Source organism: Perca flavescens, chromosome 3, assembly GCF_004354835.1.
Source record: "Perca flavescens isolate YP-PL-M2 chromosome 3, PFLA_1.0, whole genome shotgun sequence".
NCBI lineage: Eukaryota > Metazoa > Chordata > Actinopteri > Perciformes > Percidae > Perca > Perca flavescens.
Genome location: NC_041333.1, coordinates 6,724,237 through 6,740,801, shown reverse-complemented (window position 1 = coordinate 6,740,801; position 16,565 = coordinate 6,724,237). Strand labels below are relative to the sequence as shown.

The window sequence follows — 16,565 nt, the reverse complement described above, 5'->3', positions numbered from 1 at the left end:
TATTAGACTTACAGTTCTCAAGGACGCACACACGCAATCTCAACTGGCTAGTTATCCTCTGGACAGCGGCAGACTCTTTTTTCTTTCTCTCCCTTTTCCGCCAAGTGGTGCGCGTGCACACTCGCGGTGTGAAGCACATGTCTGCGCTATTCTCCTACATGCACTCTAACAATCACTGCTTATAGACAGCCTTTTGTGCTGCCCCATTTCTGATACCATGGTGGCAGAAATGTTGCCATGGTGGGCTGCCACTACAAAATCAACATAGAGGAAACTGGGGGAATAAAGAAAAAGGGTTTTTGAATGGCAAGTTGAGATCCAAAGCCCTTCCAGATGGTTCTCTCCACCAGACTAAAGTTATCTGCATGAACTGTTGATGTGAACTGAGTTACCGCCGGAGTACGTCCAGTCTCAAATAGCTCTTGAGCATTAAAAACTTGGAGAAAAAAAAATCCCTTTTAAAGTACATTTTGAACAGATACAAAATGTGCGAAATATTTGATTAATTGCAATTAAATATTTGAATCGATTGACAGCCCTAATATATATATGCAATAACTGGTTAAAACCTTGATGCAAGTGTCCTGACTTAATCAGGGTTACATTATGTATGTACTATGTTTTAGCTCTCTGAAGAGGTTTTGAAATCTCTGAGTTGAGGAAGTGCTAAACAAAGTCAGGGTCTTTAAGCTACTTTGTAAATGTTGAATGAAAATGTATCCCCTGGACCTCCAGTTTAGACTAGCTGCAGATATTTCTCCTGTGTGGGGACACACAGATTTAAACCTGATATGCTGCTGAAAACATATACTGCCCTTTCACCTCTTGGTGTTTATTGGTTATTTGCGGTTTCATGTGGATGGAGGTAGAGTGTCCTTCTCCAGCATGTGTAGAGTCTGCTGGACACCCTTCTCCACCCTGCGGAAGTGCAGCCTTTTCCAGAAGCTCTGCTGCTGCCGACGGCCCCACTCCAGATCCCGGAGGAAAACCTGGACATAGGGAGACTGGGTGACTGACACACACCTAACAACACAAACTTTATTCTTACATGTCACATACAACTGACAATACAATTTAGTGAAATTCAATTAGTGCATTGTAATCCATCCTAAGCATTAGGAGCAGTAGACAGCTACATTTACAGCGCCCAGTGTGTAACTCAGGGTTCAGTGTCTTGCTTGACACTTCAACATGTGGCCGGCGGAGCCAGGATCGAACCGCCAATCTAGTGGTTCAGAGCCGACCCTTTCTACACTCTGAGCCACATGCCATCTCAATATCTCATATCCACGCGTTTGCTTCATCTAGCATATAGCTGAATCTCCTGTTATAGGCCACGGCCAATTCCGCTAATACGTTTTTTCATAATATGCAAACCCAACTTTTCCAAACTCCTCCTAGGCCATGCAACCAATATGCACGAAACCTGGTACCTAGCATCTCCAGATGGACCTGACTAAAAGTTAAGTATGCACATTTTACGACCAAACTAATTTTCCTAGCTAGCTACCAAACACAAACTCTATCATATCTTGGCCAAATTAAATACTACCAGCAAAATTATGAGATTATTGTTCAACATCACACTACAATGCTCTGTACCAAATTTGGTGAAGATCGGCCAGGGGGCGCTATAATCAACATTTATGTGTTTTGGCCAATAACTCCATTGTAACATTTGCAATTGCAATTTTTCTGCCGTAGTAATTGCTATCAACATGAAACTTGTGATGCTTGTTTGACATGCTGCTCCGAGGCGCTGTACCAAATTTGGTGAAGATCGGCCATTAGTGGGTGCTATAGTCAACATAGACGAGTTTTGGGCCTTAAATTCAAATCAATGTTAATGGGATAATTGCAATGGCAACGTACCACAGACCTTGCAGCTCACACCTCTCGATAATTACTGACGTTTGCCTCCCCACCGTTACGCTTTGGGTACCGCTTTTGCATGCTCCCCCGGGCGTTCTAGTGAAACTGACTGTTTACTCTTCTAAATCAATGCGCTACATAAAAAAAAGAGTGAATCTGTTATTTCCAACACTGTGTTGTGCCTCGTCCTCTGAACACCACAGGATGGCGCTAACACACAAGCTGCAAGAAGTAAGTTACACTGCCCCTCTGAATTGACTTTGTTTCACAGCGAATAACGTTATCTTACATCCCGTTCACTGTTCAGTTCGCTACTTCAGGCTGCGTTCAACAGTAATGTAAACATCGTGGATAAAATTGGCTGATAGCTAGCTTGTCAAACATACTGTCAAATTATTTTTACTGATGGCCAACTGTACACATTATGTTATTGACTTTGGCTCTTGCTAGCATAGCATTAGCTTTCTGGCTTGTAGCTGAGCTGAAAAGTTCTGCCCCCACCGTTGTCCATTAATTCCTGATAATGGAAACCTCGTCGGGCATTAACCCTTATGTTCCTCAGTTTTGGACTTTCCTCTTTCTGTCATCCTAAGGTTTTTCCCTAATTTCACTGCATAGTTGTGTGTACCTGAAGCTGCTGCTTGACACGCTGGCGGTCCCAGGACGAGGCATTCTCTCGTATCACATTGAGAATGGGGTGCCAGTTCTCAGAGATGTCTGAGCCCTCAGTGACTGAAGCCAGGACCTTGACCCTCAGACCGCTCTGGCTCTTGGGAACACCTCTAACGTACAGGGCCTGTTTCCCCACATCACTCAGAGGGTTTAGATACAAGCTACACAAAGACACAAGACACTACATCAACACAGAAACTTACTAAGAATGCAGTGACATTCTTCATGAATTACATGTGTAACAGCTAGCATACAGTACACTAAAGCATAGTGTCAGTGTCTGTCCATCTGTGTTTTACACAACCAAGATCTAAGCCAGAGCTTTCATTAGTATTCATATTCAGTGCCCCTGTGTTGGTTTGTCATTGGTAACTGTCAGAAGTGATTTAAAAAATGTTATGGGTGACTTTCCATCACAATCAGAAACAGATCAAACTCTTCTTCAGTCCAAGACAAAGTAAAAATGAGTACTACAACGTTGACGGGGGCTATGAAGCTGGCTCAGCCACCAGGAAGTGCCTGCAAGCTGGGTGGAGACTGTAAATAAAGACGGTGGAGGATGGAGAGCTAACTTCTTATCTGCTATAATGGTCCTTAAGGCACCAGTGCCGTATTAGCACCTGGTCTTGGACCCCCCCACCCAAAATAAAAACTCTTCGGATCTACACAATTCACGTGGCTGACATTTTCCCATTCAAAACGGCTAGTTTGCAGGCATGGTTGAATTATGATCCTCATAACAAGTAAACAATACAACGTGATTTAACATGGTTTATGCCTTTGTTTGCGGTGCGAAAGCTTAGAAAAATCAACCTTGTTCCGGTAAAAAAATTGTGTTGCTTAATCAACGCGTAATATTTACATTCTGTGTGAAAGTATTCATGACAAAAACAACGGTTAAAAAAAAAATATTGATGTGTGAATTAATCGCCCCAAAAAACATCACTGGTGTGTAACGAGCTTTAGAGAGCTTTCACACCTATCTTGTTTGGTCTGGACTACCAAAATTACAGGTGTGAAACCTCCCCCGGACCATCATCGGGGTATGAGACCGGGGAAGCTCCTTTAAGGAATAGCTCAGTGCTTACTCTACATGAGAGAGAGAGAGAGAGAGAGAGAGAGAGAGAGAGAGAGCTATCGGCTATCGAAGCAGAGAATAAATTAGCAATTTACTAAAGTGGTAGTAAATGTACAGTGTAGGTTTCAGTTTGTCTCTGAATAAATGCTGCAGCTCCTCAAACCCCAAGTGCAGACTGATCTCATGAATTGGCGTATCTATGTCATGCCAATTTGTATTCCGTTTTTGCGTGTTATCAAGACGCATAATCGCATTTTTGCGTGTATATCAACGCAAATCGGCCGCCATTGACCTACATTGCGAGTCAATTTCCGCCGTAGCAAGTAGTATAAAGGAACGGGGGATTGAGTAAGTAGGTAGGTTGGGGTGGCGGATGGGTAAAACACAGGACTTTCACCCGGGACAGCTGGGTTTGCGTCTCGCGTGCAGTGATTTTTCAGCTGTTTGTTTGTTTTTCTGTTTTAATAAGCCTTACCCAATGTTTCTTTCCTAAATCCAACCATTTATTGTGTTCCTAAGCGTGTTTTTGTTGTTATTTTCCGTGTTTTTGTCACTGTTTTGTTACTAAAGCCTTTCCCTGTGTTCTTTTCCTAAACCCAATCCTTTTTTTTTTTTTTTTTTTACAGGCGTGACGTTCTCGCGATAGTACATTGCGTTCTCGCGATAACACGCAACGTGGCGAGGCCACGTGGTGGGTACGTTTACATCAGCTGTATACAGCGTAGGCATACACGTGGATAGCTGAAAATGCGTACAATAACAACGCCATTTTGCTTTATGAAAGTGGCGTGTATATTTACGCAAAAACATGATGCCATGTTGCCAAGTGAAATTCCCGTGTCTTGCTTCTCAACAACGCAACAAAAAAAGAGCCGTGGCAGCGGTCAGCTGGAAAAACTCTGACACACAGAGAGGATTCGAGAGGACAGGCATGTCTACAAGTACATTCCCCGTCTACAAACTAATCAATTACAACTGTTGGGAGATGTGGCTCACATATGTGATGACGACAGGACGTACTTTTGTCATGTATAGTTATTTAGTTAGCTTGCATAACTGCAGTGTGAAACCAAAACTAACCGGCTCAAATACAAAAACATGAACCTTGGTCAAGACCTTGATCCGAACTTCCAGGTGTGAAAGCCCCCTTATAAAGCATTTTTATGATTTAGGGCCAAAGTACATCTCTGATCCGTGTCTGTCTTATGAAGCCTGCAGACTTTGGCTTGTCTTGGACTGCTGTGCTTACTGTTTCAGCAAATATTATGAGGCAGCATTTCGTTTCTACACTACACATCACATTAAAAGCTTTGAGGGGGACAGACCGTTGCATTTTGTGTCCGTCTGTGTAAATATGCATATATTGTGTATGTATGTACAGCATATATGATGTGAGTATACACAGCTGTGGATGTAGTGAAGAGCTGCTTACTGCACAGTGTGAATGCTGGGGTGTTCCCTGCAGGCGTCCACTAGAGTCAGAGCAGCGTTGTCTCCGATGTTGTTGTAGGCCACGTTGAGCTCCTGGAGCCCCGTGTGCTGCTGGAGCCTCTCAGCCAGCTTCAAGGCCCCCTGGTCCCCCAACCCAGTGTGCATCAGGGACAGGTGTGTTAGGGACTGGCTCTCTGGCAAAACCTCCAGCAGGATGCAGGCTCCAGACTCCAGCAGAGGGTTATCACACAGTCTGAAGAACACATTGGATCAGTGAGACATTTGAGGGGTTGGTAATGTTAAAAAGCTAGCTAGATTTGAAAGAAGCATCTCCTCTGCGCTCTGTCTAACCCCTCCCAAACCACATACAGACGTGCAGAGGCGCGGGAAGATATTTTCAGCAGGGGGTGCTGGCGGGGGAGGGGGTCCACAGTCCACATAGTCTAAAGATACTATGTTACACAGGCTCTGTATTCTGCAGACTCTACCTCTGTCTCCTTTTAAAAACTCACTCGCCCCCCCCTCCATGAAGTACAGCTGAGCTGACGGTGCTTACAAACTATATCCCAACATAGGGCTTACTGCACATTTACTCCAAAACCCAGACATTTATCTCCACTGATAAATGACACACTGGCTAACTTGGAAATAAGGTCTTATGTCCAAAAATCTGAACCACCCCTTTGAAACCGGTTATTACTGCCATATTCACCCTGTCAAGTCTCTGTGCTGCTGATTCGCATGACTACATGAACAGAAGCATTGTGTGGAAGCGTCACTGTATGTTCAGAAACTTAGAAAGCAGCTGTGGTCTTTGCACACGCTTCATACTTTATATGGTCCTACTCGCACAGAGCTACATGTGAGCAGGCAGATCAAGATTCAAAATGCTTTATTATTCCCACAACGGGGAAATTCACACTGTTGCTGCAGCAAGGGATAGGGGAAAAGTACAAGACACAAAGATAAACAAACAATAAATAAATATAAGTAAAGAGAATAAATAGTAAAATGTATTTACAGTATAATTTTATTGTCATCGCAGTTTTAAAGCTTCGCCACCAGGAGGTGCTGCAACACCTCCAGCACCCCCACTTCCCGCGCCTATGCAGACGTGCACGAGCACCGCTGCTACAAAGCAGAACTTCAGTCTCTTTTCTTTGCCTTTTTGGAAAATTTGCTAGTTTCTCCTCCATTCTTTAGCAGACTTGCAATAACTCCGGCAGGGATGATGTGCTTTGAGCTCAGGCTCGTACACGGGAGGGGTAGAGTATGCGCAGTGGGGCAAGAAGGCATTTCATTGGTGGGCGTTTTTACAGGATCACAGCAGCTACATATGACAGATCTTTTTCAGATCCCAGAATTTATTTACTGCCTTTTGGGGGCAAAAAACATTTCAAAAAATATATATAAAAAACGTGTATATTGGAAATAGTTACCAACCCTGTCTTTATATATTAATGAATGAATTCTTAAGATTTATGTGATCCCTTATTCTGTACATTATTTTTTATATATACCTTTTGTACTAAAGTTTCATCTGAGGGGTTCCCTGTCCTGGATACTTATGAACATACACATATACACTACTGGTCAAAAGTTTTAGAACACCCCAATTTTTCCAGGTTTTTATTGAAATTCATGGAGTTCAATGTCTTATTGTACTCTGAAATGAAAGAATAGAACAAATAAACAATTTAAGTTAAAAAAGAAATCAATTTATAAACCAATATGTTATATGTTATAGGTTGCTTTGCTTTCACTTTTCTGTCCAGTTCATCCCAAACCAGCTCAATGGGGTTTAAGTCTGGTGACTGTGCTGGCTACTCCATGTTTTTAAGCTTACCATCTTGTTCTTTTTTGTTAAGGTAGTTCTGGCATAGCTTGAACTTATGTTTTGGGTCATTATCTTGCTGTAGGATGAACCCCTGACCAACTAGGCGCATACCAGAGGGTACTGCATGGTGCTGCAAAATGCTGTGGTAGCCGTTTTGGTTCAGGGTGCCTTTCACTTTGTACAAATCACCGACCCTGGATCCAGCAAAACAGCCCCAGACCGTCACGCTTCCTCCTCCATGTTTGACAGTTGATGTCACACACTGAGGAACCATCTTTTTGCCTACTCGACGGCGTACAAAAATCCTGCGTGATGAACCGAAGATTTGAAATTTTGATTCATCAGTCCATAGCACCTTCTTCCAGTCTTCAGTAGTCCATTGGCAGTGTTTCTTGGCCCAGGCAAGCCTCTTTTTCTTATTCTGACGTCTTAGCAATGGCTTTCTTGCTGCAACTCGACCTATCAAACCGGCAGCCCGAAGTCTTTACAGTTGAAACTGAGACTTGCTTATTACGACCATTATTAAGCTGTGCTTGAAGCTGTTGTCCTGTGAGCCGCCTATCACGCAAGCGGTTGACTCTCAGAAACTTGTCTTCTGATTCTGTTGTGGCTTTGGGCCTCCAGACCTCTTCCTGTCAGAGTTTCCCCCAGTTTCTAAGTGCCTTTTGATGGTGAAGAATACTTTACTCACTGACACCTTGACTTTCTTCGCAATTTCTCTGTAGGAAAGACCAACATTCTTAAGTGTTATGATGGTCTGTCTCTCTTCCATTGTTAATTGCCTTTTTTCCACCACTTTTATAGCAACACACTACTTTCTGCAGTACAATACTGTTCAAATAATTCTCACGAGGGTATGGTACCACAGTGTGTTCCAACAATACTTTTATACAAACAGAGGGGGTTGGAACACCTGTGGGAATTGGTAGCACCAACTTTCAACCTCCATTGCTACAGAACAGCTTTACGTTATTAACCCATTTCTTGTTCCCTGAAAAAGGCCTTTTTGTAAAATTCTGAAATATACATTATTTTTCGGTTTTGGGTAACCTTACTTTTTTTTTTTTTTTAACATCAGGCAGTTCACCACTTACCTTTGTACCATTTCAAGCTATTCATTGGACTTGAACTGCTAAAATTTCAATAAAAAACTAAAAAAATTGGGGTGTTCTAAAACTTTTGACCAGTAGTGTACATATTATCAGGACCATTACCCACTGTATCCGGTTGATTGTGCCCCTTTATATATGTATGCACTGATGCATGCTGTATGAACCTTTTGGGACTTTGATCTTTTTTGTACTTTGTACATATAATATTGTGGAGGGTTCTAAGTAACATTTATGGTGTTGACTTTCACCATAAATGCGACCTGCTAATTATGGGATTTTCTGAATGCAGGCCTGTAGACTCCTTGTATAGGGAGACATGTAATGAATTAATTGCACTCTTGAGAGATCCATTTTACTATTGTTGTATAACACAAAGTGATGAAATGATTGCCCATATAATTCTTGAGTTGTAGTGTTTATTATGGATTTTTTTCTATTCATCTTTTGATGTAAATTTTACCTGCACTATTTAAGAACATGTCTATCTATGAATGCATTTAGGCTATTGGCTTTTGGCATTCATTATACATAATCCCAAATCCATTTTATACAGAATTTCTATGGGATGGTTTATTATTGTTGTATTTCTTTTCAGCCCCATGTGTAGTAAATGGATGTTATGTATGTATGCCTTATTTCATGTGGAAAATGTGACTGGTGCAGACCAGCAGCTACTTTCTACTAAAGAAAGCTTCTTAGTGTCTCATGTCTCTCTGCACATTGCCTCTACTTAACTAATTTGTCCACAGTGACTAAGGGCACTGTACCTCGTAGAGTTGTGTGTCCATCAAAGCCTTTTTCCTGATGCCACTATATGTTTTTAATGCTTTGCAATGGGAGCTCTACACACACACACACACACACACACACACACACACACACACACACACACACACACACACACACACACACACACACACACACACACACACACAGTGTGTGATGCTATAAACAGCAGCAGCGTGACCAGGTGCTGAGCATCCATTCTAAGCTGAGCTGTAAGTTTGGAGAGTTGAAGAATGTTTAACTTTGGGTATAAAGCTGCACTCAACAATGTCACGTTTTACCCAGTTGTCCATTCACAGTGAAGGAGGGGGCAGGACAAGTACCACAAAGACTAACCATCACATCTGACGCATACAAGTCCTGAACAACAACTGAGGAGAAATGATTACTGTTCGACAGTTTCTGTCCTCTGCCTGTCTGTATCCTGCCAAGTCACAGCAAGAGGAGATCACAGCTCCAGACATCCTGCTGGAAACCATCGCTGGCACGGAGGCCACCCAGCTCCACACTGGCTAGCAGGATGCCCAGCACAGTCACAGTCTGTGTTAAATTCCTCCATGCTTGCCTTAGTGCCCCCTCTGATGTAGAAATGTACGCAAAGATGGACTTGTCTTTCTACTTAGTCTGGATCGTTGCCATAGGTTGTAGCTCATCTTCACCTTTTCCTCTGTGTTTACATTTGTCTCTGTGTCTCTGTGTCCGAGAGAGAGGTGTGCTGAGTTGAAGTTACCAGCAGCTGAGACAGAGGTTATCGCTGCCGACTTCCAGGAGCTGGGGACGATTCTCCACAGGCCAAAGGCTGCAGCAGGTTGTTTCAGACACAGCTGTCTGTTACTGCGTTTGTTGAAATAATGTGAGGTTTAAAACATCCTGCTGATGGACTCTTCATGATTTAATCACGCCCTTCTGTACAGTCTCCAGATGCAACATGGAACTGTGGCCAATATGTCTGTCTTTTGTAATTCTTGTAAATGTAATGTAAATGGACTATATTTACATAGTGCTTTTCTAGTCTTAATGACTACTCAAAGCGCTTTTACATAGTACAGGAACCATTCACCATTCACGCACATTCATACACTGTGGCTGAGGCTGCCATAAAAGGTGCCACCTGCTCACCAGATAAACATTCACACACATTTACAACATGGAACTGCAGGGCAAGGGATCAAACCACGATGTGTAAATATGTAAACCTTTTTAAATGGGGACAAATTTCAATATTGCAGTGTTTCCTCTATGGTGATTTGGAAATTGCGGCCCGCCACGCCAAAATATCTGCCGCCACAGTATCAGAAATAGGGCAGATGCACAATGTAGTTGCGGAAAGCCTGTATACGCAAGTGGACGGCGATACTGCAGATACTCTAGAGTCTCTCAAAATCTGACGAAAATCTTTTAAACTGACCTTTGTTGAGCTGAAATGAAGACAGATTCAGCAACTACATGGCCTATTTCTCGCTTAAAATGTTTTCAGAAACATGTTTCAGTGAACTATTTTAGTACAATATGAGAGCTTATTCTGAACGAGCCACCATGACAGTCTGGCTTTGAATTTCCGGAGAAAACAAATCCATGTGACGCGTTCGTCCAATCAGCTGCCAGTTTTCATTTCTTGGGCAACAATACAGAGTAGCACCACCTGCTGCTATGGAGACGTATTACGTTTCTCAAGTCGGTGTCGCCTCAGTGTGTTCCGAGGCAGTTTTTTGGACCTTGGGGACCCGACTGACCATTTTGACTGGCTTTTCTGCTGAGGGTCGGCCGTCTGGTTGGTGTGTACCGGCTATTAGAGAGGCAGCAGACTTTTATTTATTCCTTTTCTTCATTCTGTCTGGTTTTTGCGTTCTTGAGGAAAACGTGAATATCATACATGTGGAGTTTGTTGTGTGACACCATACAGGACAAATATATCTGTATAGTTTAACTATTTATTTAGATCGAAGTTATGGCAGGAGTTGTCATGAAAGCCTTATTTTTCTTTCTCCACGGCACACTCGTTAGAGTCTACTTAGCTAATCATCGCCGTTAATATGTGATAACGCCGGTTTGTTTATATGTTAAAATTAACTTTTATAATATAGTGTAGGAGGTTATTGTGAAGTGAATCTCAGTTTCTGTGGTCTGTAGGATATGTGTATTTAACCACCTCATGATTTGGGATGTTGTTCGGACAGACCTGCCCCCACTGCTAAAAAAAAACCCCTAAAGGAAACACTGTATTCCAAATTAAAAGACAGCAGTACAGTACAAATAAATGATTCCTTTGGACACAGGCTAAACAAACAAATACATGAATAAAAGTTTAGTCTTACTTTAGAGATTTAATAGAGCTCTTGGGGTCTAGTAGCAGATCTCTCAGGAGGAACCAGGACTCAGGACCCAGGCTGTTAAACTGCAGACTGAGGACAACAGAGACAGGCAGACACAACAATCACAACACACACAGCATACACATGCATGACGAGCATGGGAGTCATCCAAAGTAAACAAAAATGCATTTATAAACGGCAGTAATGAGGGCTGTGTCAAGTCATGCTGTTTCTAAAGAATATGGCTGATGTTATTCAATAATACACAGTAAGTATATAAGTATATAACCGTTACAGCCCGGTGTGTGTGTGTGTGTGTGTGTGTGTGTATATATATATATATATATATATATATATAGGGCTGTAACGGTTTGGGCACGCAGCTGCACGAAGTACACACGCTATGCAGAACCAAATTTCTTCCAAATGACTTTCAGCTGTACAGCGTTAGCAACAAGTGCTGTACATTTTACAGTGTTGTGACCAGTGTTGGGCAAGTTACTCAGGAAGTGTAATATGTTACTCTTTACTTATTACTCCTTAAAAAAATAATATTACTTTACTTATTACTTGCAATGCAATCATTGTCAGAGTGGGCAGTTTCTGACATTATTTTATTGGATACAACAGCTCTCACAGGGCTGTGTGCGTTTCTACATGTTAACTTAGACATAGGTGTGCTGGAGACCTTCAACATCCCGAAGATAAACTGAGAACTGCCAACAAGCCGCTGTTTAGCGGGCAGCTGCTCAACGCGGAGCAGAGAGAGACCACAGAGGGAAAAATGGCGTGTGGAGCTGTAAAATGTTTACATCTTACTCTGTGAATTAAGGATTTATTTTGACAAAAACTGGTTGGAACAGTGGTAACTTCATATCATTCTCAGACACATCTAATGCTCTACTTTATGACTTTCAGAAATAAAACAGAACATGCAATGTAGTAGCTGATAAGGACAGATAATCTACTTGATAATAATAATAATACTGCCACAAATGTCTTAAACTCAACAGAATACAGTGTTTACAATCTTTGACAAAAGTGGGTGTTTTTAGGAAGGCTAAATTTACCTAGAACCAGATGGGTCAATTCAAAGTCTGATAGCAAGTGTTTTTCAGATTTTAACTGTAATTCAGTTAAAATCTGAATTACAGTACTTGTTCAGTCTAGTGTGAATGTCAGCAGTTTGCAGCTTGTATCATGACAGGTTTGCATCTGGATTCTGATCTTTGCATTCACTTAGCAATAGTTCTACAATCACTGCTAACTGCATGATGCTGAAATGTTCATGTTCTACTGAACATGAACATTTCAGCATCATGAACAAAACACGGATTTCCTTTCAGAGGTCTTCCTTTGTTATTGATTGCAAACCACAACAGAAGTGTTAATGATTTAGTCTCACTTGAGGTTATGTGTGTGTCTGAAGGACGGCATCAGCATCTGAAGCATTTCATGAGTCAGGAGACAGGAGGACAGGTCCAGCTCTTCAAGGTGATAACTACAGGAAGACACCAGAACACATTTAAAACAGTTCTCATGTTAATGGCTTTACATGGCTGCTTCAGGGTAATATTTTCAATACCTCCATACCCAGACATTCTGCAAGCGTGCCAATACTTGTTTTACCTACCCACACAGCACAGAAGAACAACAGAGACCAGAGCTGATTTCTTTTTCTATAGTTACCATAACATCTGCTTTAGGACCAGACAGTATGGCTCAGACAGGTTCAGAAAAGGCTTGGGTTTAGTAACTCCACTGAGCTTCAATATTTAGTCACTTGAATAGACTGCTCTTTAGCTGCCATTAGGAGATATCACGGGATCAGGCTCTGTTGTATGGAAATTAGATTTTCAAGCATTTGTATACATATTTCTTATCTTTTATATTATTTGTTGTACGTGTCCTTATTATTCCGTTGGTCGGAAAGAAATGTCTTTTCAATTGCTCTGTATGTCTGGCACATATTGCAGAATTGACAAATAAAGTTGACTTCACTCAGAAGATTGTGTTGTCCGGTAACTTTCCCGCACAGAAACTCAAGTGAAGATAATTACCTCTTCTGAAGAGTCCATCATGCTTTTAATCCTCCTGTCCTCCTTATCTGCTAAAAACTGTGTGGAGGAGGGTTGGGGGCGCGTGCGCGATCACCTAAAGCTTGTATCATGTGGACACGCCGACAGTTTCGTTATCATTACTTAGAATTCCTCATGGGGGCGACAGAACCTACGCACTATAGCTTTAAAGGGGCGCTATGCCGTTTTGGCTTTTTGCTCGCAGGTTTCTCTATAGAGCTCCCCCTACAGCTTATATTTGACCAAGCAAGTTTTTACACAGTGTTGCCAGTCTGCCGTTTCCTCTTTCTCTGTTACTCCGACAATGCTTTCAGCTTCTTTTTTGGCGGCTCGCCAGCCAAAAGTTGCATGGGTGTTTTTTCTGCTCACAGGCGCTGGGGGAAGCGAGACGACCACCATTCAACCCGAAAAAAATATAACCATCCCAATGATTCTGAAGCTGTTCAGTTAAGGTAAATTAAGCTAAAAAAAACTGCATAGTGCCCCTTTAAGGCCAAAGTTGAAGCTGCAACTCCAGTTCAGAGTTCACAGTAGGGCTGGGCGATATATCGATGTTATGACTTATATCGATATATTTTATATGAGTCAGCCGTCACTCTGAGAAGAGCATCCAGTCTGCAGTGTAGTTCAGACACTTCAGTGATAAACTAGAGAATCGTACAGTAACAATCGGCTTCATGGTCCAAGGAAGTTTATAATATCATTTTTCATTTACATGTGAAGTCAAGTGTGTGTGTGTGTGTGTGTATACATATACATACTCAGCAAAAAAAGAAACTTCCTCTCACTTTCAACTGCTTTTATTTTCAAATAACAAATTCAACTACTAAGAACTAAACTAAACAATGTTTCACAGACATGTGACTAACAGAAATGGAAAAATGTGTCCCTGAACAAAGGATGGTCAAAATCAAATGTTTCTGAACGTCACAGGGAAGACATCCTCCTCCCTCATGTGGTACCCTTCCTGCAGGCTCATCCTGACATGACCCTCCAGCATGATAATGCCACCAGCCACACCGCTCGTTCTATGCTCAATTTCCTGCAAGACAGTAATGTTAGTGTTCTGCCATGGCCAGCAAAGAGCCCAGATCTCAATCCCAGCACGTCTGGGACCTGTTGGATCGGAGGGTAAGGCGAGAATTATGCCCCCCAGAAATGTCTGGGAACTTGCAGGTGCCTTGGTGGAAGAGTGGGTAACGTCTCACAGCAAGAACTGGCAAACCTGGTGCAGTCCATGAGGAGGAGATGCACTGCAGTACGTAATGCAGCTGGTCACACCAGATACTAACTTTAACTTTTGACCAGGGACACATTTTTCCATTGCTGTTAGTCACATGTCTGTGAAACGTTCAGTTTAGTTCTTAGCAGTTGAATTTTTTTATATTCATACAAGTTTTACGCATGTTACGTTGGCTGAAAATAAAAGCAGTTGAAAGTAAGAGGACTTTCCTTTCCTGCTGAATATATATATATATCAGCCAAAAAATACAGAGATATGATTTTTTGTCCATATCGCCCAACCCTAGTTCAGATTTCCTGTTCTTTTGGATTCCCATTGAAGTGAATGAAAAATAAAAAGCAATTTAACAATAACAATATACAGAAATGCACAACACAAAAGCACAACCCATACTTTACCTTGCAGGGGTACATGAGAGCACAGAACTCAGTACAAAGCATTTGAGTGGCGTCATACGAATGTTGGTGAGGCGGATGGTTCTGATTGAGGCCAGAACCTCTGCAGTCAGTCTGGGGTTCTGAAACTCATACAGAAGGACTAGTAGATCCATCAGCTCCTCCGGTGGCTGTGGCTTGCTGAGCTCTAGCATTAAATAAGATAAAAGACTCATTATTCACATAGCTTTCTGTCTAAAAGGAAATAGTTGAACTTGGCGAGCACAAACATGTACCACGTCCTCCAATCTTGGCTCAAACATATGCTACTACTCCTGGTATACAATTTGGGACACATTTCCACCCATACGTTTTTAGATTTAGTTTGTCTCAACTCACACTGCCCAGTTAGGAGCAAATGAGGGCTTTCTTGTTTTATCATATGGTAAACTAACTCATTTAGATGCTTGGTTTGGATGCTCTTCTACTGAACTCATCCTGCAACAGTAGCAATTATTGCAGGAGGGATAGAAAGGACTAGATTGAGCTACCATTGTGTACCATGCACCATGTCCCGTATCACCCAGTCAATTTGAACTAAAAAGGTAATAACACTTGTTGGGGACCAAGAAGCTGGTTAAACATTGATTTTAACCAAAAATGGCTCAGATTGAGCTGACTGCAGAGACAAAGGACACAGGGAAGGCAAGACAAAGGATCTTGGCCTACATGTGAATCCCAAAGCCAGTTTCACCAAACTCCTACAGGCCACCACTTGGAAGCAGAGTCGCCAAAATGGAGATTCTACCTTCAACACGAGGGGGGGCAAGGCAGACTGGAGGTGAGACAAAGAACTGCTTCACACCTGTGACAAGGTTGCGCTTTTCCCATTGGCTGTCGGGCCTTTGAATGCACCACCCCACCACTAGGAGGTGGAGGAAGGATAAAAGCTGTCGGCGTTTGTGTTTCTTTGCTTTCCACGGTAATCCATTTTACCGACAGGGGGTGCAGGCAGTCCGGACTAGCCAATTAGCGTCACCTCGCTGGTCGAGATTGAGCTGGGACATTTTATATCTTTCTGATATACCAAGGGGATCCGAGGAATAGCCTACTGGCCCAGTATTTCCTCTATCTGCAGCGGGATTAATCAGCCCGGATCCAAGAAAGGACTACGCTCCGTTTCTTGCTGTCGACCTGGATTGCGTGTCGTTCACTGCTCTGGACGAAACGGATTGTTAAACTCTGGCGAGAGATTAACTGACAAATAACCACAGTAAGGAGGCTTTAACATAGTTCTGGGCAGACATTAGAACTAGTGTGTTTGGTTTGTTTTATTAATGAGCAAAGGGTTCGCTACCATTGTTGCCATTAATGTGATCTGATTGTAATCATGTAATGGTCCATATATGATTATTAATCTGTTTCTGTGAATGTATAATTGATCACGATACTGTTGATTAGGCTGTGTTAAGTAGCTGGGTATAACTGTAATCGCTACCTGCTAAGTCACTCCTTTCACGGAGTTTAGTTACTGTCCGCGAGATAATCGCGGTAAATCAGCTGTTAGCCACTAGAGTGGTTATAGTGGCCGTTTCCCTCGATAAGTCAAAAGTCTCAGTCTGTCCTAACTACACGTGTGGTCCAGACCGGAGGGGCTGAGGGAAACTGGTCATTTTCGATAACTAAGATCAAAGTGCCTCTTTTCTTTACACTTCTTCTCTACTCTTCTTTTACTAATTATATACACACACGCACACACACACACACACA

At 42.2% G+C, this 16,565-nt stretch overlaps 1 protein-coding gene across 1 annotated transcript in view; it reads right to left on the bottom strand.

The window, feature by feature from the left end:
• Positions 1-282: 282 nt before the first annotated feature.
• nlrx1 (NLR family member X1) overlaps positions 283-16,565 on the bottom strand; it is a 43,448-nt gene continuing 27,165 nt past the window's right edge. Inside the window, exons 7-12 of the mRNA XM_028574349.1 lie at positions 14,820-15,003; positions 12,506-12,601; positions 11,104-11,190; positions 5,055-5,306; positions 2,501-2,705; positions 283-989 (exon numbers count right to left, since the gene is read on the bottom strand). Of these exons, the coding sequence (XP_028430150.1) occupies positions 852-989; positions 2,501-2,705; positions 5,055-5,306; positions 11,104-11,190; positions 12,506-12,601; positions 14,820-15,003 (962 nt within the window). The 3' untranslated portion in view covers positions 283-851. The remainder of the gene's footprint in view (positions 990-2,500; positions 2,706-5,054; positions 5,307-11,103; positions 11,191-12,505; positions 12,602-14,819; positions 15,004-16,565) is intronic.